The sequence below is a fragment of the Anguilla anguilla genome, chromosome 14 (genome assembly GCF_013347855.1).
Source record: "Anguilla anguilla isolate fAngAng1 chromosome 14, fAngAng1.pri, whole genome shotgun sequence".
Taxonomy (NCBI): Eukaryota; Metazoa; Chordata; class Actinopteri; order Anguilliformes; family Anguillidae; genus Anguilla; species Anguilla anguilla.
The window spans coordinates 11,887,715-11,904,657 of record NC_049214.1 but is presented as its reverse complement, the minus strand read 5'-3'; the positions used below and the strand labels follow the sequence as shown (position 1 = coordinate 11,904,657).

General features: G+C 42.5%; 1 protein-coding gene across 3 annotated transcripts; it reads left to right on the top strand.

The window, feature by feature from the left end:
* The first annotated feature begins 836 nt into the window (after positions 1 to 836).
* On the top strand, positions 837 to 16,943 carry ankrd55 (ankyrin repeat domain 55). 3 transcript variants are annotated; one of them, XM_035390869.1, is made up of 11 exons: positions 837 to 1,339; positions 3,005 to 3,124; positions 3,589 to 3,719; positions 4,096 to 4,205; positions 5,564 to 5,624; positions 6,828 to 6,956; positions 10,741 to 10,925; positions 12,117 to 12,284; positions 12,708 to 13,381; positions 15,679 to 15,780; positions 16,143 to 16,943. In XM_035390869.1, the coding sequence occupies exons 1-11, from the start codon at positions 1,300 to 1,302 to the stop codon at positions 16,427 to 16,429; spliced, it is 2,007 nt and encodes a 668-aa protein (XP_035246760.1). In that variant the 5' UTR covers positions 837 to 1,299; the 3' UTR covers positions 16,430 to 16,943. The 3 variants fall into 3 exon arrangements, with proteins under 3 accessions (XP_035246760.1, XP_035246761.1, XP_035246762.1); XM_035390870.1 differs by having other exon boundaries at positions 6,828 to 6,968; XM_035390871.1 differs by lacking the exons at positions 837 to 1,339; positions 3,005 to 3,124 and having other exon boundaries at positions 3,593 to 3,719; positions 4,080 to 4,205; positions 6,828 to 6,968.

The window sequence follows — 16,943 nt, the reverse complement described above, 5'->3', positions numbered from 1 at the left end:
TGGTTAATGGATACACTGTGGTATGTTACATTTAAATGATTTCCTAATCATAATTACTCCAATCAATAAATGTGTCAAAATTTTGAAATGTCAAATTTTGAATATGTTTAACTAATGACATCCAATGAACACACAAATCACTCTTTCACAGTCTTTCTTACATTGAAGTATAGGAAATGGAAAAAGGTACGAGGGACAGGGCTATGCGTCGATGGTAGTGTTCTCGTGTTTCAAAGCAATCATTCTACAGTGGATCTCCAGTGATTATTTTTCATAATAAAGTGAGGTCCTCCAGGGTTCCCATAGCAACAGGCAACACAATAAATATGAATGTAGTGGAAAAAGTGTCCTGAAAGAGCAGTATGTCGTTTGTTTTCTGCTTGTTTTTTCTACAGCAGCCTTCTGCCTCCCTGTGCTATACACTGCCGTTAGACCGTGACATCATCATCCCATTAAATAATCATGCCTGCTTTTTGAATTCTCCTCACTGGAGACATATTCAAAATGTCCAACTTTTTCCTGGAGCAGAAGGAAGCACGTTAAATACACGGTTATGTGTCTAGCTCTCCTCACACCACCCTCCAGGTGTGCCTTGTGTGGACAGATGGCGGTAAGCGATGCCGTTGACAGAGGCGCAGCTACGGTCAAAAAGAAGGGACCGGGAGTTTTGATTAACAACATCAGCCCCTGTGTGAATAGGAACCTTAAAATAGACTGTTCAGGAGCCAAGTGGTTAAAGGTGCATACTAATGCACGACTCGTATCCCACAGCCCCCCCCCCACCCCCACCCCCCCACCTCCACCTCTTCACAATGAAAACAACAGCCCCCAGGCTGTATTGTGGGGCTGCACATGCTCAGTGGAGCCACGGGTTTCCATTCATATATATCACACAAGCAGCGCTGCTCCACTGTGAGGATCTGCAGCTTCCCCTCCGCAGACTCGGGGAATGAGTACCTGCTCCGGGCACCGGGCAGCTGGGAGACCCGCCGTCTGATCGCACAGCTGGCAGCGAACCTCCGCCGCTTACAGCAGGGGGCCGCGCTTCCATTACAGCCTTCTGCTTTCGCAGGAGGAGGAATGTAAAAAGATGGATGTCCTGCGTACGGGTTTTCCCAGCTCCGATCTCTTTTTCCGTTCCTCCTTTTTTCTTTTTTTCTACGCGATCCTCTCAATGGAGAGGAACAGCAAATAAAACGCAAGCGTGTCTGCGGTGGGAGGGGCACACAGGTAGGGGCGGACGGCGCTCTGTCTACGGCTACGGCATTCCATCTATGGCAAAGGATGCGTTAGTCCACCATGGAGTTCAGCTCATCCTCGGTTTTTGATCAGCATAAAGGTATGGCGTCGTGCATGTGAAAAATCACTATACTAAGGAGGCAGTGGGGGAAGCAGGGGGAGAGAGAGAGAGAGAGAGAGAGAGAGAGAGAGAGAGAGAATGAGAGAGAGAGAGAGAGAATGAAAGAGAATGAGAGAGAGAGAGACAGAGAGAGAGAGAGAGAGAGAAGGATGTCGCTGCTGCTGTTGCCATGGAAATGCTCTGTTCTCAACCCTGGGCTCCGGAACACACCATTATCATTCTAACGTTGCCGTGAGAGACTGACTGCGCCCGGATGCTTCAGAAACGGGTCAGAATTGAGCACCGCGGAACTGGCCATTAACCCTTTGAGAGGGCCAGGTGGCGGGGGGCTTAAAATGTATGACTTGTGGAGAACCCCTCCTCCTTAGAAGGGGAATACTAGGTACATTCATTTAAATCACACCAGACTCATGGTCAACCAGTTCAGGTTTTCAGAATATGCAGATTAAAGACAGAATGAACCTCACATAGTTCCAGTGCATGGCCTGAATGATGTGTCAGGATTATGAATAAGCCTTGTCAATCACGGCTATTCCCGCAGAATATCTACGGACAGTATAGCAGAATCTCAGTGGTTCCTAAACCTTGGGCTCTAAGAGGGGCTGAGGATACATCATCTGTGCCTCTCTGTGACTCAAAAAAACAAAAAAAAAACCCCACAAATTGAGTAGGAGTATGTACACATGTGTGACTAAAGAGACTGTCATTGTGGGCACTTTTATGAGTGTCCACTTGAGTGTGTGTGTACGTTCGTGTGCGTGCATGTGTATGTATGTGTAGTCACCATGTCTAAAAAATCATGATTTCATGCCTAAGTTTATGTGAATACAGCTGTTTGGTGTCACATAGTTATAATAGCCATTTAGAAAATGGCGCAAATGTCATACCAATTTTTGAAACATCTCAGGTAGAACTGAATGGCAATGGAAGATACCTTGCCAGACAACGATATGTGATCTGGCATGAGCTGTAACTCAAACTAGCTGAGTAGTATCCATATTAGCAGAGTATTTTTTTCCCTCCTTTACTGTAATCTCCAAGATAAAATTACAACATAAATCTCCAACATAAAATAATTTTTGTCATGTTTCAGTTTTAGAAACTATAGGCATCAGCTGAAAACCTGGCACTGCTGTTTCATGTGTTAGAAGTACAGAAGGCGAACATGTTCTGTTCTGTCATTTTAAAAATTTCTGGCCAAAGACGGCCGTGAGTAAGGGGCTTAATCACCGTTAAAAACTGCTGTGAATGTCCACACTTCTCAAAGCATAAAACATGTACCTGTCCACACCTCTCAAAGAATTAACCTGATTTTGTTGACGACAACGTGCAGTTCCCAGTCTTACCGAAGGCTAAGTAGTGATGCCAAACCTTGAGAGAAGAGCAGTTTGTTCGAGTAAGCGAAGTTATGGTATAGTAGGTTGGTTATTACGGGTTATTACGTTGTTTTCAGCATCGTCAACGGGCTTTTCTTACCTTCTTGTAAGCACATTTGCGAATTTGCTCTAAATAGGTAGGATACGTCTGTTGATAAATGGACCAAGCTAGCTAATATAAACGAATTACTGTTCCACACTTACCAAAACGTGACCTGCAGCCAGTACTATTTGAATTTACCGACAATGTGCGTTTTTTCCATTCAAGATTCTGCTGAGGAAGTCGACCTTAATGTCGTATACCTGGCAGCAGCCAATGGAGATGTCAATACTCTGACAGCGGTCATCCGCGAGGACCCATCCATTTTGGAATGTTGCGATGGCGAAGGTAGGTATTGGCATTTGGGGAATTGGGGAAAGTGTTAATCTTATTTTATAAATAAGTAAGTAAATAAATAAATACCAGTGTATGCAAACAGCTTTTAGATCTATACACCCGTCGTCTTTTTCAGTGTATTGTTTATATTTGACTTTATTTTATCGAATAGACACAGAATTTTTTCAAAAATCCAAGTTCTCCCATCACGATCTGGTATTTAAAGGAGTAGAATAAATTAATATACAAATTTTTTTTCTATAAACCACTACCTTCGATGGCAATTAGACTGCCCAATAAAGAGTCTTAACGATTTCTAAATGTACTATTGATATCTTGAAAAAAATGGGTGTGTGCAGAATGTGCTTGTTGTAGGCCTTAGGCAGTGTGGATGAGTGCATCTGCCAAATGAGAGTAATGTGGCATAAATGTAAATGTTTGTTTGTGCTGGCATATCATAAGTTGTCTCGCGGCAGGGTCCACCCCTCTGATGCACGCAGTGTCGGGTAGACAGGTGGACACTGTGAAGCTGCTGCTGAAAATGGGGGCATCCATAAACACTCAGGATGCCTGTGGACGAACGTCTCTTTCCTTGGCAACGTACCTGGTACCAAGAGTCCCAATGCACCTGTCATCTATCACTCCGCTTGTTAAGCAAACCATTAATTAATTTATTTTGGACGTTCTGCATTTCATTAACACATGTAGTCATATCTCGTGTTGTCATTTGTTAAAAATGTTTTGTTTAATCTTGAATGTACTGGCCTTTGTCCAAAGGATAGTTCATTTCCAGGCACAAATTATATTTACGATAAACTGTTAGTTTTAGTATTTTTAAAAGCCCCAAAGAATTCTCTGAAATAATTTTAGCAAGCAAATGCTGTTGTTATTTCGCCTGTAAAACTCTGCAGGCTATTTGCTCAGAGGTTGGTGACAGGGAGTGTTCCCATCACAAACAAAGTTACAGTTTGCATCTTTCAAAGGGCTGGCTTGAAGGCTGTGTGTGTTTACTCCGAAATGGTGCCAAGCAAAACATCCCAGACAAAAATGGACGTCTGCCACTTCATGCTGCCACTGCTGAGACTGACTTAAGGTATGTGGGGGGGACTTGCGATGCACCCAAGATTTCTTTCTACTTCCTTAGGGTTTTCCTTCCACTGCTTCCCTTGGCTTGCCTGAGGTCTGGACCCAAAAGGTCTGCAAAGTGCTTCAAGACATTGCTCCTTTGTGAAAAGCTATAGAAATAAAACTGAATCAAAATGAAATTCATTAATACCATATCTCATGCTGTCTGTATCGGCAAACCTGCTTGGAGAGAGCAAGCTCAGAGGCACATGCGTGGTTCCACCTAAGCATCAGTCACTCGGGATGTAGACTATATAGGTTTATATTTCTGCTCTGCTCACAGAGTGACAGGTGTGAGCCCAAAGTAGGCCAGGCAGCAGCGCCAGCGCAGCCTCCACAGAGGAGGACAGCGTGCTCATGCTGCGTGTGCTAACGAGTGCTGACGGTGCACACACTGGGGCCACGTGTTCGGCTGATGGTGTGCTCTGGCAGGAAGGCCTAGAATCCTGGGGGGAAGGGAGGGGGTGGTACAGCGGCGGGTACGGCCAGTCAGCATAGAAACCACAGACCTTTGCTCTTCAAATGAACGGCAACTACTGTTTCCTGTCCTTGACTTAGAGTGCAGGAAGGCACACCCCTCCCCTCTTCGTAGAGGCCTGCATGGCTGTGGTCCACAGCAAGAGCTGCTTGCAGCTGTGCAGAGCTGCTAACAGCTCCTAGTGTCCATTATCCAAAATGTTGCACTAAAGGACATTGACATGCCGGGTTCACTGGGAAACGGGAATAGAGTTCATCGCTAGGCTGTACAGAGATTGGAAGTCTCAGAGTTCATTCGGTAGATAGAATGTTACATTATGCGTCAAGCTTTCTGTCTCCTGAGCAGGAAGTAAGCTTGAATGGTTTGATACATTTTGCAACACATTTTGGGATGATGTTTTGTGGGCATGTCCTGATGGTGGGAGTATTGGCTGTGCTTGGTTGGGGATTGGGGTTAGGGTTCTTTTACAGATTAAGATATATGTGTATGTAATTGGCCATAGTATAAAGGCCCCTCTCGGTTGCCATACCTGCTGAATTTTACAACTGTATGTTCAGTTTAATCTTGTTTCTGTTCTGAAGCACTCACGCACTCAGCTTTTAGGTTACCCCCTCAGGCCTGTCAAAGGGAAATTAAATGAGAACACCATAACTTAGTTTCAGGCTCTCCTTCATACTGCGTGTGTGTGTGTGTACGTGGGTGTGTGTGTATGTCTGTCTGTGTGTGCGTGTGTGTGTGTGTCTGTGTCCACAGGGAGGGGGGCTACTGCATATTGATGATGTAAGTTAGGATGAAGCTGTTAATCTTTACCCTGACGACAGCAGCAATCTCAGCGTGTGTGTTTTCAGGCTCATGGCCGTGCTGCTGCAGCAGTCCACACTGTGCGAAATCAACCACCAAGACAACGAGGTGAGAAACCTGCCACCGTGTCGCACTGTGCGCACCACCGCCTCCCAGTGCTGTCACATGTCCACTTTTTCCACACAACGACGCAGTCTAACCAAAACCGTCAGTCTGTCAGCTGGTATGTACAAACTGATGAGTGTTCCACCATCCAAGCTGTCCCACTTACAAAGGGATAACAAGCCTGGCATGAATACACAGGTTTCTCACTGTCTGTGGATGCGGACATATAAAAGGAAAGAGATATGAAAGCATTTCTATTGCATAAAAACACTTGAGAGTAAAGAACAGCATTTGAGACTATTCAGGCTGGGGGGTTGGATTCAAAAACAGACCAGGATGTACGGATGAAAATATAAGGCGATTTATTCTGCAGTGCAGGGGTACAGAATCAGCAAACAGTCAAAATCCAGGCAAGGGTCAAAGTCCAAAAAAACCAAAAGGGCAAAAGTACAACAACAGTAGCAAAAACAGAGTCGGGTAAACAGGCAGAAGTCGTAACCGGTAGCAGGAATTCAGAGACGGCAGGCAAAAATCGTAAAACAGAAAACAGACAGAGTTCGAAAACAGGAATCAGAAATAACAGAAAACCGCTGGAACGGCACTGGTAAACAGAGGCACGATCTGGCAAAGAACACAAAAACTGGCAGGGTATAAGTAACCGACTAAATTAGGGGATAACGAGCCGCAGGTGATGGAAGTGGCTGGGGCTGATTGAATAATAGTCTCAGGAGCGGGGTGTGGCGGAAGAGTTGACCGGAGCTGAAGGCGGAGAGTGGGCGGGACCAAGGAAACACATGGGCTCTGAAAACAAAAACAAAACCATGCGCTCACAACTCAAACATGCCCACCGACAGACAGAAAAAACAGACAAGAAAGGGGCGCACAGGCAGCCATCCTGACAGAGACAGAACAGGATGCTGCATAATCGCCATTTACATAACCACTGAAATACAGAAAAGGCCACTCTTGTCTCCATCTCCCCCACTGATTCAGTAACCGTAGTGTTTATACTGTTTTAAGTTTCATCAACAGCGCTTTACAGTACATGCCACTTGGAATGTGACAGTTAAGCAGGATGACCAAGTGCATTGTTTTTTTACGTCTTGTGGTGAGATAATTATCTGATTAGTATTTCTCAGGAGTGTCATTTTGCCCCAGATTAAATGGGATGTCATGTGACTGAGATGTGTGATTTGTCATTGGCAGGGCATGACAGCTCTTCATTGGGCGTCTTTCCACAACAGGCCGCAGCACGTCCAAGCCCTTCTGCAGAAGGGAGCAGACCCCACTCTGGTGGACAAAGACTTCAAAACTGCCCTTCACTGGGCTGTGCAGGTGAGGTCACAGGTACTTATAAGTAAACAGAACTATAGTTACTCAGATGAAGTGTACCCACACTGGCTCTCCAAGACCTGAATCTCTCACTAGGGTATACTTTACAGCACACAAGATGAGGTGTGCAGTCCCCCTCCCCCCAACGGGCCACAGCACAGCTTTAATTAAAAGATTCCACCTCACAGAAGTCATTAGTCGTAGAAGTAATTCCCTCTCAAGGTGACTTGGCAATTTTTCTTTCTTTTTGCATCACAGGATGTTTCTCAATACCAAAAACATCAAGTTCGGCCTTGAGTTCTTGTGAATTGCATTCTCATCCGGTTTCCTTGGGCAACTGCGCTTCCAAGAACACAATGACCAAGAACGCTGCTATTAGGCCTGTGTATTTGAGATAAAATGTGTGCTTGTGATGTGTGGTTACGCTACCACCCCCAAACAGGTAGTAGTAGCCTTTCCTGGCATTGTAACACATATTAGTCACCTCATTTTCCTTCTTAGAAAGATTTTGGTCACCTTTATTGGTGACTCGTTTGAAGTGTGTGACAGTTGTATTTGCCTGTTTGTATTGTTTATGTTTATTGTTGTAACAATGTTTATGCTGCTTTCTTGGCCAGGTCACTCTTGAAAAAGAGATTTTAATCTCAATGAGACTTTTACCTGGTTAAATAAAGGATATATATAAATGAGAAAACTAAAAATATTATGTTTGTGACATTGTCCCATCTCGTCTCGTCCACCATTGCGCAATGAATGATGGAATAGTCAATCCTTTCTCATTGGGTGAGGATCGATCGGATGCATCCTTGAGATTTTAGGGGTGGGGGGAGGAATCCAGACCACTTCTGGGAACTTTAAGAGTTCTCGTTTCTTTGCGTTCATGCTTTTGGAACGGAACTCGAGCGGTAAAATAGGAGGTCCCTCAAGTTCACAAGAACAGATATTGAGAAATACCCACAGTGTGCAGCATAATTTTGGTGTTGGAATCAACCCATGCTCCATATTAGTGACATGCATTAAATTCATTAACCCTTCCCCAGATGTTGTTTGAAGGTTAATTTGCATGGAAATACACTGCCTGGCCAAAAAAAAATCGCACACTCTAATATTTCGTTGGACCGCCTTTAGCTTTGATTACGGCGTGCATTCATCGTTCCATTGTTTTGACAACCTTATGCAACGTCACAACATTTATTTCTGTCCCGAATTGCATTATCTTGTATTGACGACGGGAGAATTGAACCACTACGTAAAGTCTTCTTCAGCACATCCCAAAGGCTTTCAATTAGGTGAAGGTCAGGACTCTGTGGTGGCCAATTCAATGATTCCTCATGCTCCCAGAACCACTCTTTCACAATTTGAGCCCGATGAATCTTGGCATTGTCGTCCTGGAATATGCCCGTGGCATCAGGGAAGAAAAAATCCATTGATGGGATAACCTGGTCATTTAGTACATTCAGGTACTCAGCTGACTTCATTTTATTGTGGCTTTAATGTTGCTGAGCCTAGACCTGACCAATTGATGCAACCCCAGATCATAACACTGCCTCCAGAGGCTTGTACAGCGGGCACTGTCCAAAACAATCCAAACGGTGCCTTTTTTTGGCCATGCAGTGTACATTGTATGGAGCAAAATCCAGTCCAGCTTTCCAGTTGGGTGAATGCTCAATGTTAAATAGTTCTGCCTTTTTATATTACTAATAATGTTATTAATAATATATTCAACAAATGTCATGACAAACTCAGTTCCACAAAATGGAACTGTTTGTTTTGGTGTTATTCAAAATCATTAACCTCTTGCACAGACATTTATTGTTAAAAAGGAAAATTTAATTTTCCAGCTTTGCTTGGCCTGAAAAGGATGCTCTGTGTTATGTTCGATATGTAGACATTGACATTTTGTATTTATTTTGTGGAAACAAAAGATCAAATGAACTGTCATTTTTATCTTATTTTGTTTCCCCATCTTCATTTTATATTGCATAGCTGAAAACTGATGCAAGATACAGTCAGGGTTTTCTTCTGTTCAGACAGATATTTAAAACTGAAGGCTGGTGAGACTTTACATCTCTTTCATGTGTTCTGGTTTCTCCAAAAAACTGAACCCTGAGAAACGTCCTGTGGTGTCAAAGGGGAACCATTCACCTTCCTGCTTCCTGTTCTTCTGTTTCATTCTGACCTTCTGCTCAAGTAAAAAGTACCTTTCTGACAGTTAAGCTTAGTATTGCAGCAAGATTTTTTTCTTAGTAGTTAGTAGTTGTTTTAGCATATTTATTTTGTTTTAATTATGAGAGGAGAAATACAAAAGAAGCTGCCCCTGTAGATAGCTCTCTGACAACATGAATCAGAGAAAAGACTTCCTGTGGCAGTGTTAGTTTGCAGTCTGTCCTTTGAGAGGTTATTAAAAAAAGCTACGGTTATAAAATAAAACCAAAGCACAGAAAAGATAGAGACAGTGCTCTCAGCTGTATTCACTGCAGGATGTCTTGAAAAAAGAGTTTGAAAAAAGTGTTACATTTCACACAGGAAGTGTGTGGTTCGTCTAGTGGAATGTTTCATGCAAAGCCTTTTTTTTGTTACTGCCAATAACTACTGAACTCATTATTTGGTGTGAATAAGGTGTCAACTGAACAGAAAGAACACTTGCTTAAACAACATGGGGTCCCTTCAGGGGAATAGGCATACAGTAGTTCAAATGTAGTTTTAATACAGCTTTGGATTGCAACGCCTATAATCATCGCTAGTGAAGCAGACAATCATTTGGTTGTCCTCATCACTGTTAGCTTGTTAGTGATACAGAATTTTCTGATGTCTGAGATGTGCGTTTGAACAAATGCTTTGTATGCGATAATACCTGCATGGTTTTTTTTTTTTTTTTGGTCACGGGGTGACCACCTTCCTGTGTTTTACCCATTACGAGTATACACCAAAAATGCACCCAGAACACATTTCTAGAGAAGTTACATTTCTCCAAAGACATTTCTCCATTTACGGTTAATTCTCCTAAGTAGAGTTAGTCAATTCTCACTTTACTTTAGTCATACAATGTAGCACTATATAGTTGGACATTGTAGTATATTGTTTTAATTACTATAATCAAATTACTGGCTTAATATTTTACATTATATTACTGAATTTGATTCATACTGTATTTCATTTTGAATCAAAATGAAAAATATGTCAGTCAAATACACTCCAGTGACTTTACAGTGTCTATTACAGTATCTTACATTATCTAATTCAGTTATTACAGTAATGTGTTCATTGATGTTTTCTTGAGACAAACAAATACTGCATATGAAAACTGTTCAGAATATGAAGAGCATCACTGTGGTTTTTCAACAATGAATAGAAATAGGCTTGTAACAGCCCTGCATGGTAAATTGATTGCCAAGTGAATTGATTGCATACAACACCATGAAGTGTATGGAGAGGAAGAAATGGACGCCCACAGGGCACCACATGCACAGTAGACGAGGGTCCACGAAACAGAAAATAATGTTTTACTCTGAAGAGTAACCCAGTGAGCCGAGGAAGAAGTATTCTATGGTACAGTATGTGTGCTCTGAAACTGCACTAAATGTACTAAATTTCTTATAAGGATTTCTTGGAATGTAATTTCTTTGATACAGGGAAATTTTATATCAGGATATTTGATCATATTAGCTAATATATTGAAAGGGTGAAGTGCACATTTACAGTAAAGCATTAAGCCAGCGGTCACATGCAGAGCCACTGCCCTTGTCTGGGAAGCAGCAAGCTCTGCTCTTCTTCTCTCTCTCCCCAGAGTGGCAGCAGATTCATGTGCTCACTCATCCTGGACCACCACTTGGGTTCATCCGTCATCAACTATGACGATGAAAATGGGAAGACATGCGTGCACATCGCTGCCGCTGCCGGCTACAGCGACATCATCTACGAGCTGGCGCGCGTCCCCGAGACCAACCTGCAGGCGCTCGATGTAGACGAGAGGTGAGCGAACTTGTTGTAATGCGGAATGAGAAGCATTCAGGTGCAGAGAGGTTTTGAACTGATCAAAATCTCAGGATGTGGTGATCCTCAAGCTTTATTTTGTATTAGAAAAACCTGTGACCACAAACCTGAGAACGAACGGTAGACTCCACCCACTGCATGATCATGAGTGTGCAGGCCTAACAGAACTGGGGAGTGAGCTGTTTGTCTCCTCCATTCCTATTTCTCCACACAGCTGCTGCAGTGTTCTCTCTTCAAAACTTCATTATGCAAGAGGGCTTTTTTTTTGGAATGATGATTCATTTATACTCCAGTCACTCGCGCAAAACAACTTTAAATGAGAACATAGTGTGAAAGGTGGAATACACATCACAGGTGCAGCAAGAACACCAATAAGATGGGTGCACTGCAGCCTGAGCTACCGTAAAATAGGTGCCTAGCTGAAAAAAAACGTTGCCTAATAGTCATTCTTATTGAGCAACATAGGTAAATAGTACAGGGCTATTATTCAGATGAGGGATTCTCCAGTTAATTGTACACTTTTCATACACTGGTGTGCGATATCATTCACACAAGAATGTCTTACAGCTTTACTGGCCTAGATTTATGTGCCTGTCACTATACAGCAATATAATAAAGGTAACTAGTAGCAGCTAGCCTATGTGCAGGGAATTTGAAAAAAACACGGCAGGGGAACGGTTATGATACGTCCTATCGATGTTTGCACATTATGTTATTTTTGGTTTAACAGGCAGTACAAGGCACATGAATAAGTTAGCAATGCTAGCACTACTCCTACTGACTAATTAGAGAACACAAGGACATTTCTTACACAATATTAAAGTTTTTTGGTCTTCTTTGCTGCTGCTGCTGCTCTTGTTGTTGTTATTATTGTTGTTTTGGGCAGAATTGGTGGTAAATATATTATAACTTTTTGAAATATATTCAGTTGGTTGAAATTTGATTTGATTAAAGCCTGAATTATTTCAAAATATTCAATCAAGGTTAGCTGCCTAATTCTGTCATCTGCTTCATTAAATAGCCCCCAGGAGGGTACATATATAGCCAATAGAGCCCATGAAAACAGCGTGGTCACGGACTCACGCATAACTCAGGTTAGCAGCACTGCTAGTGTATGCTTTCTTTTCTCCATGCTCCGGATGGACGTGCGTAAATATGGGGGACTCCAAGGACCCCCCTCCACTGGGCCGCTGCCGCAGGGAAGGCTGACTGTGTCCAGGCCCTGTTGCAGCTGGGCGTGGAGACGGGCCCACGGGACATCAACGAAAACACACCCCTCACATATGCAATGTATTGCGGCCACACTGCTTGCATCAAACTCCTCTCCATAGAGAGCAGGTCAGGCAGCGTGCTCCACACCAACTTTCATTCTTCTGGAGCTTCTTTGTTTTAATTGTCATGAAATGAAAGTGAAAATAGGTTTTTATAAACAGACATCTGTTTTGCAGCTGGGCCTGATCAGGGTCTCAAAGCAAAATAAATATTTTAAAAAACCAGTATGACTTCTGATTCAGTTGCTCTGTAGCAGCATATTACTCATTTGGTAATCGCCATGTTTGTGACCCTGTTCATTTCCCATTTGGAAAAGCAACCTGTGATGTAAAACATTACTGTAGACCTGTGCAATAGTTTATTAAGGATACTTGAGTCAGTTTAGTAATTCTGTCTTAAAATATTACATTTTAGTGATTATATTTGGAAAAGGTTGTGTGAAACAAGGGTGACTGGGTTTTCTTGTGTTTGTCTGCTGTTTCTCCACAGATCCACAGAATCAGATAGGCAGCTGCACTCCCAGAACAGTGACCACAGTCTCAGAAAGGAAGGCAAATTCAGCGTGCTCAACCAGATCTTCTCCTGCAAGAAGAGGAAAGAGCATCAAATGTCAAGACAGAAGGACAAGGTCAGAGACCGGGACCGCCACATGAAGGAGGAGACATCTGAGGTTGATGACATCATCACCATGTTTGACTGCATCGTGGAGTCCTCCCCCAAGGACCAAACTGAGGACAGTCCAGACACTCGAAAGCATCCCAGCGAAACTCAGAAACACCACCTTAAAGAGAATCACGCTATGGCAAAGGAATACAAGGGGCTCCCACCCATAAGGACGCAAAGTCTTCCCCCCATCACACTGGGAAACTCTTTGTTGGCCAGCTCCCAAAATGCATCGCAAGCGGGTGCCCAGGGGCAGATGGCCCACCATTTTGCCCGCAGGTCTCAGAAAAGCCGGAGTGAGCATGACCTGTTTGACAATCGACCCAAAGGCCAGGCCGTGCTCAGCAACACGTGGAGGTCGGAATCCAATCAGGTACTCTCACACAAAGCGTGGACGACCCCTGATTCTGACAGGCTGCTGGATGAGCTGCTGGATGAGAAGTCCAACACCCTGGATGTACTTTACCCTCACCACATTCCTTACATGCAGAAAAATGAAGGTAAGACAGGTTTGTTCTTCATAGGTTAGAACTAAACATATTGGTGCATAGACCAAGGATCTGAAACAAAACTGCTGCGGTTATGAAGGGCCACATTTTCTGTAGGTTCTCATTTGGTTTATCACATAAGTGGTAATATAATTTGAATTTTAATTTCAATTCAACTTAACAAATTTTTCATTATTTTAAGAGTCCAGATAAATTATTACTGAGGCATAACTTGCTGCAAAGCAGTTAGTATGTCTCCAGATATCATACTGACGACATAGACACTTGGTTTAGGCTATAGCTAATTGTAAGCATCTGTTGTAGTTATTCCCTACTTGCATAATTATTTATTGTTTGTGGTAGAGATTCAAATCCAGAATCTAATGCTTAACCTGAGATGAATCTGCATTCATCTAACACATAATGTAGGCTAATGATTTAGAGTATTTTTCGCTATCTGATGATGCCAGATAATAAATAATTATTAGGTATTAGGTGTCTTAGGCTTTTTGTTTTCTATGCTCTTCATGTCGCAGGTAAAGTTGCAGTATCCAAGCAAGAACACATTTAGTCTGGGCAAGGCTTCTTACCAAGTAGCCCAACTGGGCATGTGTGAAAAAACGTTAAACCTGAACCCCGGTACTGTACGGGACGTGATTTCAGACAAAATATGCTCACCTCTCCATTGGCTAAGGTTCCCGTCAAACAACTGATCTGAAATGATTCCTGATCCTTCTCACACTCTGTTGGATGTTTGCAGAGAAGTTTGTTGAATTAAATGAAATGCTGAGAAATAATTCCAAACAAATGCACTAAGTGAAAGCCCCCACTATTCCTTGGGTTATTCCATTCTCAAAAATGATGTCATAATTTACAACCCTGGCCCTTGGGAACCGCTGGGTGTGCTGGTATTGATTTCAACTGAGGTCTCAATTCATTAGATTTGATGGAGCTGCTTGAGGAATGCTAATCTACATATGCTATAAATTCTTTGTGAAAGCACACTGTTGTTTATTAAAGTCATGTTCTTGTCTGTAACCAAGAGCAAGTACTTGTTAAATACCTCAGACTGATATCAGTATTATTATCAGTATATTAACAGCTCTGTCATAAAGTATCCAGTCTGTGTATTGTGTGCATGGCTGACATAGATGCAAATTTGTGAATTCAATGTGGTATATTTCTGGGGGATTTTTTGTGCTTTTTTGTTATTTTTTCCAAATTTCACCCGATTACTGTAGTTGTTTCATAGTTATAGCACTTTTTAAAAAACATTTATTTTAACCCGAGACAAGGTGATAGGTAACCTTTTTACATAATTAACATCAAACACCGTCTCTCAGCTATCACACCATTACAGCTTTTGATGGCTGGGAACGGTCAAGTAAACATCATCAAAGTGCACTGTGTGTGCTGTGTACTTAGTGGCAGTTTTCTCTGTGATGCTAGCATGGAAACCACAGTAGGTGTATGGGTGGGTGTGCTGAGTGGACGTTCACAGTAAATATTTAACTGAATACCCAACAGCAGTTTAACAGAACAGCTCCCACAAACCCAAAGTGCTGAAAATCCATTCTGTTCCAAAAAATTAAACTACCAAATATACTGCTGCTGGATATTTGCGTATTTGCAATATATAACAGACAAGATTGCCTAATATTACGTTTCTATCATTTTAATCTGATTACACAATTTGAGATGTGTATACAAAATAAAGCTTGGCTTAATGAATTGAATCTGTGTCATATTAAATCACATTTTATTTTTTTTGGTTTTTCAGAACATTTATTGACATCTGGGATTATAGCTAGCATTCAGGGGTGAGGGTGGATTTTAATCTCTTGGTTTTTTAAAATCAGTTGTTGCTTGAGGCCAAAATTTGCACAGCTTGAATAGTTAATACTGTATTTGTGTTTCATATCATTAGAATTGGCCTGATCAAATTGCCCTTGATGTAGTTCTTGAAACATATGTGCTGGTTGTTTTATGATGAGGAAATTCAACATTGGGGCCAAGTACCAGTGAATATGCATTAAGTCAGATCCTGACCACACTTTTTTCCTTGAGTTGGGTTAAAGTTGAAAATAATTTAACCTGTTGTACTCTGCAAAATGGAAATCCTCTAAAAATCTATTTTTCAATCTTACCAGAATAAATTGCTTTTGTCCTTTCTCCCACATTGAACACAAGTGACAGGTTGAAGAAGTAAATCCAGTCAATTACCCTGAAGTAGTGTGAAAATGGATGAAAGCTGTCCATTGTGCAATGCATTGTTCAGAACTGCTTGCCTTCTTGTCTCTTGTTCTCAGCTCCGAATTCACACCTGCTTCCACTGGACAGGTTGAAGATCAGGGAGACTGCCCTCACACGCAACAGCTTGGCCCCCATTCGTGACCACTGCACTCACAGGTGTAAGTCTCCCCTAACCTCCCGTGTGGTGAGCTTTGTAAACCCTTTGTAAACCCCTCCCCCACATTTTCTTCCTATTTTCTTGTGAATCCCTTCTCTTCCACATTGTGCCAGTTCAACACAGGGATCTTTTTTTCACGTGGTTTCAGGGTTTCTCTGTCTGGTCTGTTCCTTACTGAACCACTTAGTCAAACCATTATTGTTGCAATGAGTCACATTTAGCTATGCCCTCCTGAGGTTATGTTGTGGTCAGCGGTTCAGAAGTTTGCCAGACCTCACTTTTATAAGTACCAGTATTACTGACGCTGAACATCCTGCATTCCTGTATTTGGCAGCTAAACCCTGTATTTGCACCCTTCCGCAGTCTCCTTGCCACCTGACCAAGTATCTCAGGGAGTGAAGAAATCCAAATCTCTCCCTCTGGGTTCCCTGGGACGCGCCCGACCGGGCCTCCCTCCACCAGTGACCTCCAGGACCCACAGGATTGCAATGCCCCAGAGCCAGTCCCTCTGTTCATTCTTGCCCATCCAAACAGGGGACCCCCTGCGGAACATCCACGTCCTCCCTGCCATCCCATCCCATAAGAAACGCAGCATGTCCCCACCCGAACCCCAGAGGACCACTCACAGTGACCTTGACAACAGAACCTGATGTGTCTTTGCATCTCCCCGGGTGACACGGGGCACGATGTACTGTATAAATGACTGAACCGTCTCCTGTGAGCTATCAGTGCAGTTCAGCTTGGTGACTTTAAATTGGCTTGAAGAGAATGGCACAGCAAGAATGCAGTATGGCAAATTACCTGTTGCTCAGTCATCATTCGCCCTTGGGGGTCCATGTGTACCCTTTGTACAGTTGCTTCTAGAATTTTCCTGGAATTGACAAGGAAACGATGATTTTTTTTTTTCCGGATTGCTGAAAATATTTGCAAAATTTAAGAATGACAGCCTATTTTTACACATTTTTACATGGTGATACACACTCCATGTCTCAAGGCATGTACTGTTTATTGTTCGGGTTCTCTTGCACCCTTGTACTTGAATTTCATTGTTTAGGTTTGTGTGTGGATATTTTGCAGATTCAATAAAGAGTATGACCTATTTAGATTCATTATTTTTGCACCTTGGTGCATGCATATTGGGCAATAAAATTGTAGTTAACCAAG

Bases quoted from the DNA above. Each gene is read 5' to 3' on its own strand.
- ankrd55 (XM_035390870.1), top strand. From the start codon at position 1,300: ATGGAGTTCAGCTCATCCTCGGTTTTTGATCAGCATAAAG. The intron at 6,969-10,740 runs GTACTTATAAGT...CTCTCTCCCCAG, and splicing joins CTGTGCAGGTGAGGTCACAG to AGTGGCAGCAGATTCATGTG. The intron at 10,926-12,116 runs GTGAGCGAACTT...GGGGACTCCAAG, and splicing joins GCGCTCGATGTAGACGAGAG to GACCCCCCTCCACTGGGCCG.